The sequence below is a fragment of the Miscanthus floridulus genome, chromosome 8, assembly GCF_019320115.1.
Source record: "Miscanthus floridulus cultivar M001 chromosome 8, ASM1932011v1, whole genome shotgun sequence".
In the NCBI taxonomy this organism is placed as follows: domain Eukaryota; kingdom Viridiplantae; phylum Streptophyta; class Magnoliopsida; order Poales; family Poaceae; genus Miscanthus; species Miscanthus floridulus.
Window position 1 is genome coordinate 35,258,601 of NC_089587.1, and position 14,554 is coordinate 35,273,154.

At 39.9% G+C, this 14,554-nt stretch overlaps 1 protein-coding gene across 1 annotated transcript; it reads left to right on the forward strand.

Moving 5' to 3' along the window:
- Positions 1-1,387: 1,387 nt before the first annotated feature.
- LOC136476165 (TOM1-like protein 9) lies at positions 1,388-9,127 on the forward strand. The gene is made up of 10 exons (XM_066473891.1): positions 1,388-1,938; positions 3,620-3,698; positions 4,361-4,459; positions 4,539-4,652; positions 4,906-5,057; positions 6,088-6,169; positions 6,370-6,455; positions 6,642-6,821; positions 7,373-7,860; positions 8,217-9,127. Exons 1-10 carry the CDS (start codon positions 1,838-1,840, stop codon positions 8,825-8,827), a joined length of 1,992 nt encoding a protein of 663 aa, XP_066329988.1. The 5' UTR covers positions 1,388-1,837; the 3' UTR covers positions 8,828-9,127.
- Positions 9,128-14,554: the final 5,427 nt, after the last annotated feature.

Sequence of the window (14,554 nt, forward strand, 5' to 3'; positions counted from 1 at the left end):
TTTTACTTTTTCTTGGATATTGTAGAAAGCAAAAGACGTTGTGTTTGCATCCAAAATTGGCAACCTAGGATTATTTTGGACTTGCAAAGTTGTGAAATTGCAAATCGGACTTTACAATTGCGTAGCTCTCATCAAGATGAATTGAAATGTATATTAGAATGTCCAATTTGAAGTCTGGATGGGAGAATTACGGTCTCGGGAAGATCCACACCCGCGCTGGTTTTCAAAATCTGTCAGGCTGGTTTGGACAGACAAAAACCAAGTTGGAATTATATATTCACATAAGTTTTGTAAGAGTTTTGACTCCCAACATGATCATCTCATCTTATAAATATAAAGGGCCATGGACGATTGAGCGCTCCGGTTGAGGGCTTCAATCAATATTTTGTACAATGCATCTATCTTTTTACCTTTCTAACAAACCATACACCCTCTTGTATTTGTCAAAAAAAAACCCCATACCCTATTGTATATGCGCAAGCATCTCGATGATGTTTGAGACTTTTCTATAGGTGGGCTATTGATCCTAGAACAATCATACGTGTGCCTTCTCAATGGGCCTATTCTTGGGACGCGTTTATAGATTTTTTCGTATCCAGTGGAGCTAATTTTTGCTACAATTTGGTTCTAACTTCTAAGTGATCCGAGCGTACTAGTCTTTTAGGTGTGAACCATATTTGCATATACTTTGGTTCCGACCTCGTTTTCTCTCTCTCCCCCTCCTTCCTTTTTTCTGTGTATTCAAAATTATATCACAATGCTTGATATAATTTGTTCTTTTTTCTAAGCCGTATTAGAATTTCCATTTGCTACAGTGCCTTCTCCATAGTGAACTATTTATTTCTAAACTATTAACAAAAAAACATCTCAAAGATGTATATAATGACCTTATATTATTGGCTCATTGTCTCACCTTATCTTCGTATTTGTGGAGCCATCTCTCATTTAAATTCATCCATTTGGTCCCAAAATGTCCAAAATACATTTGAAAAAAATATTTGGAGTTTTCTCAAAACACCTCGATCGAATTTCACGAGCCACGGTAACAAATTTTCACCATCTATGTGTGTTCCGTTTCTCGGGCACCAAATGTTTCTTGCTGGGTTACAACAATAACTCAAATTTGTTTTTCATTAATTTAATCCGATACCTGTGCCTGAATTTTCTTTTGATCCGCCTCAGATGAGTATTGACTACTAGCAAGATAATTTAGGATATCACTGTACTAATAATTAATAATACGTATATAGAAAAAGGAAAAAAAACATTGCCGGCTTCGGCTTGGCGCACGCAATTCGGCGAAATGCCCAAATCCCAATCGTCCAAACATTACATAAGCAGAAGAATTATAATGGCGAGTACGTACATCATTGGTCCGGACTCAACTCAAGTACCTCCCCGTGGCAGTTCAAAGAAAAACTAATAAAAAAGAAACAAAGAAAAAGACAGCAATCGAAGGGAAGACCGAAGGGGACGAAACTAGGGCGGAGGAAAACCAACCCGAACAGAGACGATCAGAAGAGTACAAGCAGCGTCGTCACAACACAATTCAGAAAATCGTCGTGTTCTATCGTGCTCGCCGAAAGCCCCGCCGCCTGGAACGACTCGACACGACGACCTTCGCTCCCTCCGCCACCGAATCCACCACAAAAACCACCATTTCTTGTTTTTGTTTTCCAATTCACCGGAGGCCGGCGGCCAAGAAGATCAAGAACAGGGGAGAAAGGAGGGATTTTGTTGGGGGAGACGAGCGGCCGCCTGTCTCGTTCACGTTGCCCGGCAGCTCCGGCTTCAGTGAGTCGTCGTTGTGTGGTGGTGGTGTTTGGACGGAGCGGAGATGTCGTCGGTGATGGTGGAGCGGGCAACGAGCGACATGCTCATCGGCCCCGACTGGGCGATGAACTTGGAGATCTGTGACATCCTCAACCGCGAACCCGGGTGAGGACGCACGCACAACTTCGCTTCTTAGTTTTTTTTTTCTTTTCATCTGCGGTTTTTCAGTACTGATATTACTGTTTTATTGCTGAATGATGGGGTTTTGTAAAATTTATTGAAAGCAGTCTCCATTTCTATCAAATGGTGGGGGGCTTAGTCTTACTTATTGAATTATTTTTGTTGGGATGACTGTGAACTCTAGGGCCGATAAATTTGTGGTTTCCGATTACGATTAGCAGTATCTGCCGTCACTCGTCAGTTCATTTTGTTCTGTGAAGGGAAAACTACCTTGGGAGTGTCGGGCCCTGAATTGCTCCAGTCATAAAATTTAGATGTCGAGGTGTGTTCTAAGATCAATCCGTTCCTGCAAATTTTTCTGGGTTACTACTTATCTGTGGAATTGTTTGTTTTTTTTAATAAAAAAATCTGCATAATTCAGGTGTGAAACCGGCATCCCTTATTGTATTTTCTCATGCTATCGGTCCAAATGCCAACTTTGGGGGTCCAAATGTCGTGGTCGATAAAAACTGTTGGTTTTGAGTGTCAGCTTTTCTGAGCACTGTTAAAACATCTCTTTCTTAGTTCTAATTTTGTTGGCAGTAGGTTAATTTGTTTCAGAAATTCCCAAAACTTGCGTTGCAGGACACACATGGTGCACTTGGTCATGGTTTTTGTTTGGTTTTTTTTTCTTGCCTTTGTCTCTTAGGAGAAGGGCGGGCCCGGAAGGTCCCGGGTTCGAGTCGCGGTCTCTTTGCATTGCAAAGGGTAAGGCTTGCCACTGACACCCTTCCCCAGACCCCGCACAGAGCGGGAGCTCTCTGCACTGGGTACGCCCGCCTTTGTCTCTTAGGACTGGGATTCATCATTTTTCTGTATTTTGGCTAAAGAAGAGTTGTCAATTTCAAGATCATGTATCTTTTATGCTAGCAGGAGTTGAGAATTAAAGAAAGAGGAGGAAGGAGCTCTGTTCATAGTTTTCAATTTCAGGGTTGCTTCATAAATATTCTAGTTCTATGATCCTTAATGGAGGAATCCTTATAAAAGCTATACTTACTGCTATGGTCTCAGGTCTTGCTTGATGCTGCTTGTAATTCTTCAAAATTGGTTTCTTTCTGCTGTCACTTAATGTCTGCTTTCATTTTTCCACCATGTGAACTATTCTTTTCACTTTTGTGCCACGACTCGTTGATGGAATCTCTGTTAATTCGATTATTACTTTGCATTTGAAGTATAAAGAGAATATCTAATTGTTCTTTGGAACTTGCTCTAATTATATCAAAATATTCAACAACACTTCGGAGTCACCAATGCATGTGGATATTGTGCAAAGAAAGAGAGCCAACTTAGACAGGGGATAAAGCCCATTTGATGAGTATGGGGTCTTAACTGTGTTTTGATACATAAAACTCTCTTTTCTCTATCTTAATTGAAGGGCAGAGCTCCTGCTCTCACGCTAAAAAAAAATTATATTAAAATATATGAAAAACATGCTTCCATGAAACTAGATCTTTGTTTTAGAAAGGGCAGCAAGAACATTGGTGCATATATTATTAGAAGAAAAAGAATTGACCCAGTTTTTCATGAAACTAGAACTGCATTGTTGTAATTCTGGTCGTTCTGCATTCCTGTGAAGATGTGCCATGATCACCTTGTAGTAAACATTTTTGTATTGTCATATTCTTAGGCAAGCAAAAGATGTGGTGAAGTCACTCAAGAAATGCATTGCACACAAGAACCCAAAGGTCCAGCTTCTTGCTCTCACGGTAAATGTGATTTTCAAATCCCTTTCTACTACCTGACTTCAATTCATGGACTGTTTGTTGGTAGAAACTTTATGGATTCATTGATTGGTCCTTGTTAATGTGCTGGACCCTTCATGTTATCTGTACTTACAAATGGCATGCTCCTTGAAAGACTAATTGCCCCTGCATACAGTTGAGTTGTAAAATAACATAATTGTATTAGCTAAAACAGGAGAGGAATGAATCCCCTACTGCACTGTTTATATAATAAAGGAAAAAAAGGTGAAAAATTGTAAGGTCATTTGTGGACTTTAAAGGGGGAAAAACTCTATTCTAGCCAAAATAAATTAAAAGATTGTCTCATCCCAACTATTGGCAATTGGAATTTCCACTGGTCAATCCCCTGCTGCACTGTCCTCCCAGTGGCCATTGGAAATGTTTCCATTTATCTACATGTACTATGTGGCTCAAAACAGGAAGATTAAAGAGACAGTAAGGAGGATTTAGCTGATGCTGGTACTATCAGGATTCAGGGGTGAATAGTAATCAGAACCTGGCAAGCTTTGCTTAGGACATAATATAGTAGGAGACATTGAAATGGTCTGGTCCAAGGCCTCCTGAAAATTGTTGACCACATTTAAATAACCCTCTACTGAATTACAGCATTGTTCGACTTATTTCAGTTGCTGGAGACGATGATAAAAAATTGTGGGGACATTGTGCATATGCTTGTTGCTGAGAGAGACATACTTCATGATATGGTCAAGATAGTAAAGAAAAGGGTATGTGCGTACAGTTTAAACCTTAATTTACTGATTGTCAATAACAAATCCTTAATGCCTTCTCTTTTGATTTTTTTAGCATGATTATCATGTTAAAGAGAAGATTCTCACGCTGATAGATAGTTGGCAAGAAGTTTTTGGTGGTGCACGTGCAAGATATCCACAATACTATGCAGCATATGAGGAGCTCTTGGTATTATTCTATACATATAAAGCATATTGTAATATTGTATTGGTCTCTCATTTTTAGAAGTACTTTCTCCCAATGGCCATTGTCTTCCAAGCTCCAAAAACAGAATTGCAGAAAATACTGACATTTTTCGTCACTCATTTAATTTTCACAATTGTTAAGCATGCAGTTATATGGTTACAAATTAGTACTCTTTGTTGAATATCGATCAATTCTAGAACTGATTCAATTTCTCCATTGTCCATACATATGCTAGCGTGCTGGAGTCGTATTTCCTCAAAGATCGAATGGTTCTGTGCCAATCATTACTCCTCCACAGACTCAGCCTCTACAAAACTATCCCTCATCTTTACGCATTTCACAGCAGGAGGAACTTGAATTGCCAGTTTCAGATTTCCCTGCATTAAGGTATACATTTTTTTTAAAAAAACAATATAATACAATTGGCTTGTTTAACTACTGAACTAAAGTAAATATGATGCCAAATTTTCTTTAATTTATCTTATGCAAATATGATGTTACATACGTGTTTATCATGATGTCATTAAAATTATTGATGATCATCACAAAAACTGTGTGTGGAGTCTTTGCTTTAGCATGCAATGTTATTAAGTTGTTTGAATTATTAGTTGTGATTAATCAGGCTTATTGGTCCATGGACCTTGATTTGGCACTCCGCTGCAACTAGTGTGATTATAAATTTGATTGTCTGACTAATCAGTGTCTAATCACGAATTCTCGATTAACATCTGATTAGCTTAGGGACGACTAGACTGGAGAGAATTTTGAGCTGGCCAACTGGGCTTGGTGACACCTGGGCACTGGGCTTTTTGTTCTTGGTACACAAGTGATTGACCATGCTTAATATTTGCTTTGTTTGCCAATTTATGATAATTTCTTTGTGCAGTTGTGTGCTGGTGCTATAGTCTAGTAGCAGTACTTAACCGCTTAGTACTTACCTTAACTACTTAATACTATGCAGTTATACTATATAATATACATCCTGGGTAGCAGCGAAAGTAGGCAGAACAACTTCTTGACTAGCTGATTTGCCACCTGGTTGATGATTAGTCAGTTTATCGGTACACGTACGACTAGGCTCGATTAGGTGGCTTGAAAATATTTTTACCACATTGCTATGGTTAACAACCTAAATTATACTCATGTACAGTGTTTAGTGAATATGCTGAGAATATTATGAAGTGTTTACATTCTGATGCTCAGATTTGTTGCCCTCCTTTTTTCATGTTAGTTTTTCTCAGTTTGATGCTTATTGAGGTTCTTTGGTGTAGTGATTGCTTTCTATTTATTTCATGTTTTAGATGTTTTTGAACTTTCCGTTGTCATTTGTTAGCTTATTTAGCCTGTGATTAATATGCAAGTTTGGAAATGAATGCGGTTATTTCACCAGCCTTACTGAATGCGGTTATTTCACCAGCCTTACAGAAATTCAGAACGCACGTGGCATCATGGATGTTCTTTCAGAGATGCTGGATGCTTTAGATCCGGGTAACAGAGAGGTACTTTCCTGACGCACCTGTAGCTATTGCGCCATCAGAAAATTAATTATGCTTTATAATAAGAAAGAAGAACCGCTGTTGACCATCTTCATCATTTCTCGAAAATTTGTTTCAAAAAAATCTACTTGCAGTGCAATATTTATAAATTGTACTTGCGGTGCAAGATTTCAAATCAATCTACTTACAGTGCCAGATTTCAGGGGCTTAGACAGGATGTCATTGCTGACCTTGTGGATCAATGCCGTTCTTACAAGCAAAGAGTAGTGCAGCTTGTCAACAGTACCTCGTAAGTTCCCTTGATGACTCTTTTCTAGTTTTATGATGACATGAACAGTATCTGAAAGAGAATATAGTGACAGCTTTACATGTTTCATGCTGACATTTCAGTAGCGCCAACTTCATGTATTGCAAACCATGTAGGCAATGCCAAATTTTCTTCTTTTAATGACTTGTGCATTGATGCTCTGTTCAGGAATGAGGAGTTGCTCAGCCAGGGTCTTTCTTTGAATGATGATATGCAGCGTGTTCTCGCAAAACATGATGCTATTGATGCAGGAGTAGCAGTTCGGGTGGAAAAGCCAAAGTCTCTGCAGTCCCAAACTGAGAGTTCTTCAACAAGAAAGCCATATAGCATGGAAGAACCAATTCAAAGGTTGAAATATCATATTAAGCATTCTGTTTAAATCAAGATTCTACTAGACATGAGACATGTGTATTTGGATTCACACAAGCCCTTAGAACCTGGGTTCATGAAACTGTTTACCAGGCAAAATCTGGATATTTGGAACAAACATTTTTTATTTAAATTTATATAATCCTATCTGGATTCTGGAACATATCTGACTAGCACCTAAGACACCTGGTCCACATAAGAGCATAAATCCTATCTTGATGTTTAATTTTCTTTTGTTGTGCTCTTCCCTTGTCCTGCAAATATGTTTAATTCTGGAACATATCTGACTAGTACCTTTTTGCTAGATTTTTTTTTTCTCCTGCTTAATACAATGACACACATCTGTCCTGCAAGGAAAAAAGGGTATAAATCAAAATCTCGATTTAAACGTTTCCACAGGTTTACTGAGCCCTGCTTGGAACTGGATGCAAAATTGTTTGATTGTTTTTGTCTGCAGTAATCCTACATATAGTGAACAAACCTGGTTCAGTTTTTCCTCACTTAAAACTTTTGCTTTCTATGTATTTCAGGTCTTCAGCAAGTACAAGTGCCACCAACCAGTCTCCCTTTGGGATTTTAGCCCTTCCTGCGCCTCCATCTAGTAGTTCAAAAGCACCTGTAACACCAGCTTCTAGTATCGACCTCCTTAGTGGAGATGATTATATCAAACCCGAACCTGCAAACTCTCTAGCACTCGTTCCTGTCACTGAGTATTCAGCTTCAGACAAGAATGTCTTAGCCTTTGCCGATATGTTTGAACAAAATACTGCCAACAATAGCAACCATAACCTTCCAAATTCTTTTCAATCTTCGACTTCAAATTCTACTATCTCCACATCACAGACATATCCTGCACCAGTGCGCCCTGTGTTGCCGCAGCATCCAGCTGCTTATCCAAATGGGGCCAGATCCAATGCCATTGTACCTTATGATCAGCAGTCCCAATTGAACTCTACAGATTCATGGAATGGGCAGCCAGCTTATGGAACAAATCACCAAAAGCAAGCACTAAATTATGGTACTAGATTTCTTTCCTAGTGTGTTCTAGTTCTATAAAGTTTTCCTGGATCTATTTATCAGAAGTTGGGGAAAGATCTATAAGTAATAGACATTTATTGAACCACTGCTTAGTCCAAGTTAGATGCAGAACTTTTCACGATAAGCAGTAAACATTATTGTTTTCTTCTCTGTTATTTTCATGTGTTGTAGGTACAGTAGTGTTACTTATAGACCTTGTTATAATCATTTAACATCGTGCCCCTGCAGGGCTAATGCTTTTATCAAATAGTTAGCTCGACAACGTTGTCCAATACTTCTTTGCTTAGCCAATCCATTTTAAGATAGCTCCACCATTTGACGATTTCTTGTTAACAGGCACAGGTGATCAAAATGGAGACATTCCACCAGCACCATGGGAAACTAAGCGATCCACTAACCCATTTGACGACGATCAGCTTGGTGGAATGGCACCGCAACCATCAGGCGTGCAGCCCCAACCAGTGCAACTCAGTCAGCATGGGAACAAATTCATGTCAGCACAACCAATGCCGAGGGGACAGCCAGGAAGAATGCAGTTGCAACTTGTGCCTGGCGCTCAGCTTGGCGCTCTACAACCACAGGCTACGCTGAACATGCAGTACAGGGGGATGCATCCTTCAATGCAAATGAATCAAGGAATGGGCATGTATTCCCAACCAGCATTTGGAGGATATTATGGAATGAACCAACCACAGCTTTACGGTGTTCATATGGGTTATGGATATGGTCAGCAATCCGGGGGCTACTATATTCCTAATGCTGCATATGCTTATGCTAGTGCAAACGAGCTTGCCCAGAGGATGAATGGCCTTTCAGTTCAAAACGGTGATCCAAATGGAACAACAGCAAATAAGCAGAGCAGACCTGAGGATGCACTCTTTGGCGATCTCTTGAGCATCGCCAAGATGAAGCAGAACAAACCTGCAGCTGGCAAGGTTGGCGGCTAAGTGTGAGTGAAGAAGAAAGTACCTAAGTTCATCTTATTTGCCAGCAGCAGAAGCTTTTCCTGATAGTACATATAATTCTTTTGCCACGTTTTATGCAATTGCCAGATGGCTTCTCGATGTAAGCTCATCTGAGTAGGAATTCATATTGGGAAGCGGAGATTATGATGCTTGTGGCGGAGCCTCATAGCAAGTGTGTCTATATGTAAATTCTTGAGTTTTCAGTAGCAATATATATTGTCATAATTTCCCTGTGCGCTAATATTAGGCAGAAACAGAGGATTCCTGTTCTCCCTAGCCATACACCCCTGTTCCTTTCCCCTTATTTATTTATCTTCAGATTTGTTCTTCAGAACAGTGCCTGATTCATAGCGACTAGTCGGGCTAGTAATGTGTTGCCCACTATGTTTTTTTAACAAATGACAATTAGGAAATATTATTTCAAACAGTACTGCTAGCGCCCGAACGTCTGGACTGAAACACTTGCAAAAACGCACCTGAAAACCATTGTAAGAACATACGCAACGTCCAGATAAAATAGTTGCAGTATATGTGTGAAATATATGCATCATACAAATAAACACACTTGTAAAATACGTCTGAAAAAGCAGATGAAATATTGAAAACAGAAGCTTGCAACATACGTGTACAACCATTGCAACATATGCAATATCCCGATCTATTTTTGCAACATCCATATGAAACATTTGCAACATACCTATGGAACATCTGAAATACTTGAAATATAGGCTTATAACATGTGTTTTTCACCCTTCTTTCGTACAACGCATCATAGAGCGGGAGATGGGTAGGTGGAGGTCAGCGCTGTCGCGGCCCCTTCTGGAGGCGAGAGGAGGGGGCGGTGAGGACAGCCGGCGGCGAGCTTTGGCGGGGTTGCGGGCTGCCACCATTGCAGTTGGGCGGAGGGGGAGGCGGGGGATAGGCCAATGACGGGCGTAGGCTGCTGGCGAGCTTTGGTCGGGAGGAAGGGGACGGCTGCGGGTGCAGGCGGCTGCCGGCGAGCTCTGGCCGGGCAGGGGCGGGAAAAGGGGCCGGCGGGGAGCTCTGGCCGGGCAGGGACGGGAAGCAGCGGCCGATGGCGAGTGCAGCGTCCAGTGGCGAGCGCAGGCCGGCGAAGGCGCCACGGGGGATGGCGGAGGTGGCGCATCAGAGTGGGGTGTGACGCTGGATGGAGGCACCGCAGAGAGTGGAATGAGCAAACGAGCCACATGTGTTTTTTTTTTGAGATAGCGCATCCGGACGGATGGACAGACGTTCTCATCTTATCATTATCGTATTTCAAAATAGAGGGAGTATTGATTCTGTAGGTTTACATTATTATTAGTTTTCTCAAACAATATATACTTATTATTGTTAGATACAATAACTATACGAGAAGAAAACAAAACATATGAGTATCTGCAATAGTGAATCTTGGATAAACAGTACTTCCTAAATTTTAAATTCATGTCAATTTAACGTTAGTTGAGGCTCTAGTTACAAGCCATTTCATGTTTTTGCAAGGTTTTAAACAGCGGACAAAGATATTTAACTGTGACGTCCTCCAGGAGCTATAAAAATCTAGAATGGAATACTTCCTCCATCACTAAATAAATCAATTGCTAGATTTGTCCCAAGTCAAACTTTTCTTATATTTGACTGCATTTATAGAAAAATACACCTATTTGTGATACCTAATAAGCATATTATGAAAATCTAATTTATGATTTAATTTGGTGTCATAAATCTTGGCGCTCTTTTCTATGAATTCTGTCAAACTTGAAAAATTGACTTTAGACAACTATAGGAATTGAATTATTTATGGACAGAGGGAGTATATCATAAGCAATTTAATTTAATGGTTTAATATAAACATTAAAAATCTTAAGTAGTTATGCACGCAAATATTTAACTAAGAAAATTTCATGAACACACACACACACACACACACACACACACACACACACACACACACACACACACACATATATATATATATATATATATATATATATATATATATATATATATATATATATATATATATTCACTAATAAATTAACATACTCAGAGTATTTGCCTCGGTCGGATTAGTTGTGGGAAAATTATTTCATGGCTAAGCCATATAGAGGTGTCTAGCGGAGCTAAAGCGCCAATAGGGACAATACTAGAACAATTGACAATACTACGGTGGTAGACTATGAATAGTTATAGCAACTATGATATAGTAGGCTATTTGGAACCATGTTTTTTTTGCATGCATTCGCTATTGATACCTTACCTGAGTGTTTGGGCATTAAGAGGCCCACTTCTATAAATGCTATTTATATTGCCTCTATTAGTTGATTCACATAGGTGTCCCTAATGACCATTGTAAGGGTAGAATGGTCCAATAGGGGGATGGTTGAATCCAGTTCTAAAATGTAAAGGCATCAAGCTAAATAACTCCTTAATCTAGCTCACACAAAGATTAATGTCCTTAGGATTCTTGCAAAAAAAAGAGATTAATGTCCTTAGGAGCAAGAATAAACTTATGCTAAGTTCACTCCACCGCGGTCACTCAATAAGACTTGCAAATGACAAGCTAAAGCTTAGATAGTTTGAACAAGAAGTAATGTAAGAACAAACAAAGGCAAGGATACAAACATGTTTTTTCGTGGTATCAGGTTGTTGCCATAACCGTTTAATGCACGTTGGAGCACCAATGAGTCAGCATGACTCGGGTTAAACTCCCTTCTGCTATCCAATGCCCTTTTCCACTCGGGAATGATGGCCTTCAAGATCATGTACACCTTTTTGAAGCTCCTAAAAAAGAACTCCACCGAAGAAGGTCACCAACTCCTTTACTAGGTCGTTTAGGTGATGGCAATCACCAAGAGTAACAAGTCTTCATGTAGCAACTCAAAGAAATCCTTACAAGGACAAGGTAGCACTCAAGGCTAACTCTCTCACTCTTCATGTTATGACTGGATAGCTGTCCCACTCTACACAAACTCCTTCTATAAGTGTTTTCACTGCTGGTGGTAAGAATAGCTCAAATGAGCTAGGGGAAGCACTTATACAAGTGGTGAAGCCCCTGCTAGCCATTGGAAAAGGCAGTCCGTGTTTACTCGTCATAGTGCTTTGCTATTCCTAGTACTTTCAAATGCTTTGCAATTTACATGAGAAGCTTTCTAGGATTGCACCCCATCTCATGGCATTCATGCTTGAATTGGTACCAAGTGCTTTTAAGTTTGTCATTAAATTGGTATCGGTTGATTTTGTGTTTTGCCTTCAGTTGGTATTTCCTAAGCATCTTCTTCAATTGGTATCTTTTGAACTCTTCTTGATGATTGCATTACCAACAACGGGGAGAAATTGCACAAAGCGTTAGTCTTGCATCTGAATTGCCAACAAGGGATAAGCAAATATGGTTACAAAAGTAAGGGGGAGTCTTGCATTCATATAAAAAAGAGTCCGCAATTTGAGGGGGAGCATCCATCTTTTGCACCCGGTTGTGTTGATCTTTTACCTCTTCTCGAGGAATTAGTGCTTTGTGTGAGTTTTACTTCTTCCATGGCCATGTTGAGCTTTTACCTCTTTTTAGTACCATGAATTCTTTGTCTAGGTTTTGTTGAGATTTTGCTCATGTCTTTGGCGACTGAGACCTTTTCATGATTGGATTTTCCTCAATCGGTTCCTAGAGATTTTATTTGCCAAATATGGTTTGTCCCTTGTGTTTCTTCTCATGCCATGTGACTTTGATCTTTGCCCTTTTGTGGCTTTTGATCGCTTGGATACAAATTTTCCTTGTTGGTATTTCTTCTTGCCTCTTAAGGTTCTTCTCATTGCAAGTTATTATTCTCTTAGCTTTTAATTGGCTTTTGATTACTTGGATGCGATTTCCGAGTTTTGTGTCTCAAACCATTTCTTTATGCTTGGATGTTGTCAATCCAATCATCAAGGAAGATAATTTTAAATCATGTTGACAAGAACCTTGGTTTAATTTGAGATGAGTGATTAACAAATGATGAAATGACTTTGAGTGCTTTTGAGATTGCATGAAGCCCTTGTCTCTCTTATTTGACTCTTCGGTTGTGTTTAGCCTTCACCCATTCTTTGGGAACAAAGAGTTTTTACTTGGAGCTTTCATGAACCTTTCTCATATCAAGTGGCCTTGTGTTTGCTTTTACTTGGCTTTTGGGCACCTGAATGATAATTTTTGTCTTTGCTTTCAAACCTTCTTCTATGTGCTTTAATGTTGGTCAATGCATTCATCAAAGGGCATACTAAGATACCAAATTGAGAAGTGCTTTGGTCTCATCCACGTGCGATGAATGATTGACACAAGAGTTTAGAGGTTTAGGAGCCTTTTTGGTCGAGTTCATATTTCATATGTGCTTGTTTATGCTAATGGCTAACTGGACACGTGTCATGTTGTGTTGTGTTGAATATATTGTGCAACATCTATCTTGTCTTGTGAATGTGTAGGTGTTGGGTGCACCAAGATAGTTGACATGTGATGAAGAAGGTCAAGCAAGGAGTCCATGCGTGGTGGACCAAGAATGGTGAAAGGTGAACAATAAGGCTTGAACCAAAGGACCAATAGGCCAAGGACAGATCGTGGGCGCCTCACATTATGCACATGAAAGGGCAAGAGTACATGGGTGATGAAGATGACATTGACTGGAGTTAAGGCAAGGGTTGGATTAGAGTCAAGGTGAGGTGTCATGAGCACTTGGTGGACCGTCAGGCAAACAACATGGAGGTAGGACACGTGTCCACATCAGTGAGTCACACCATGCCAGGCATCAATGAGGGTTTACTAGTTTGGTCATCAAAATGAGCAAAGACAATTTGGTTGTTTAGGCTTCAAAACCACCGGCAACATGTTTGACCCTCAAAATTGGAAGTGGCAAGTAAGAGGATGTGTGGCACCACCGCGAAGCTTGCATTGAGGCAATAAAGCGAAGTCGTGAAGTCCTCGGGTCCCTCCGATACACCGAGAAAAATGTTGGCTGGTTTTACCCGTGAGGGTATTTTGGTTGTGTGCTTCATCTAGGTACATTTTGAACTTTCAATAGGTGCCTATATATGTATAGAGTGGCTATTGGGGCATCCTCCTTGGACGAACTCTCTCATTTTTTGCGGTGGTGTGAGAAGGCTAAGGTTACAGAAAAGACACAAGGGAGGTGCTCTTGTTCTGGAGCTTTTTATGATATTAGCTTTGATTCACTACTACAGGATGGACTTATTGTCCCGGGCGATAACGGCCTTTAGTCCCAGTTACCGCGTCGGGACAACGATCCTAGGACTAAAAGTAGAACCTTCAGTCCTGGGTTATCGAGCCGGGACTAAAGAGGGACCTTTAGTCCTAGTTGGTGTTACCAACCGGGACTAAAGGCCCTCCAGCCGAGCAAACGTGGCCACACCCTTTAGTCCCGGTTGGTAACCCCAACCGAAACTAAAGGTTCCTTTTCTTTTTCTTTTTTTTGTTTAATTTGTTTTCAGTTCAGTTACACATATTTGTTTAATATATAATATGTTTTATGTACGTATTCTATGCTGCTAATATAAATACACGCACGCATATAATTACATCTAATTCTCATCTCGAGCATTATTATATTCAAATAAAGTATGAAACTATATATATTATAGATATATATGTATATATACAACACTTTTATAATCTTGTTCTTGAAAATAATGATATCAATAAACATTTAATTTACATCATTAGTTCTTTAG

Excerpts from the sequence above, each read along its gene's own strand:
- LOC136476165 (XM_066473891.1), top strand. The coding sequence starts at position 1,838 with ATGTCGTCGGTGATGGTGGAGCGGGCAACGAGCGACATGCTCATCGGC. Across the intron at positions 1,939-3,619 it reads ATCCTCAACCGCGAACCCGG|GCAAGCAAAAGATGTGGTGA; the intron begins GTGAGGACGCAC and ends TCATATTCTTAG. Across the intron at positions 6,456-6,641 it reads CAGCTTGTCAACAGTACCTC|GAATGAGGAGTTGCTCAGCC; the intron begins GTAAGTTCCCTT and ends TGCTCTGTTCAG.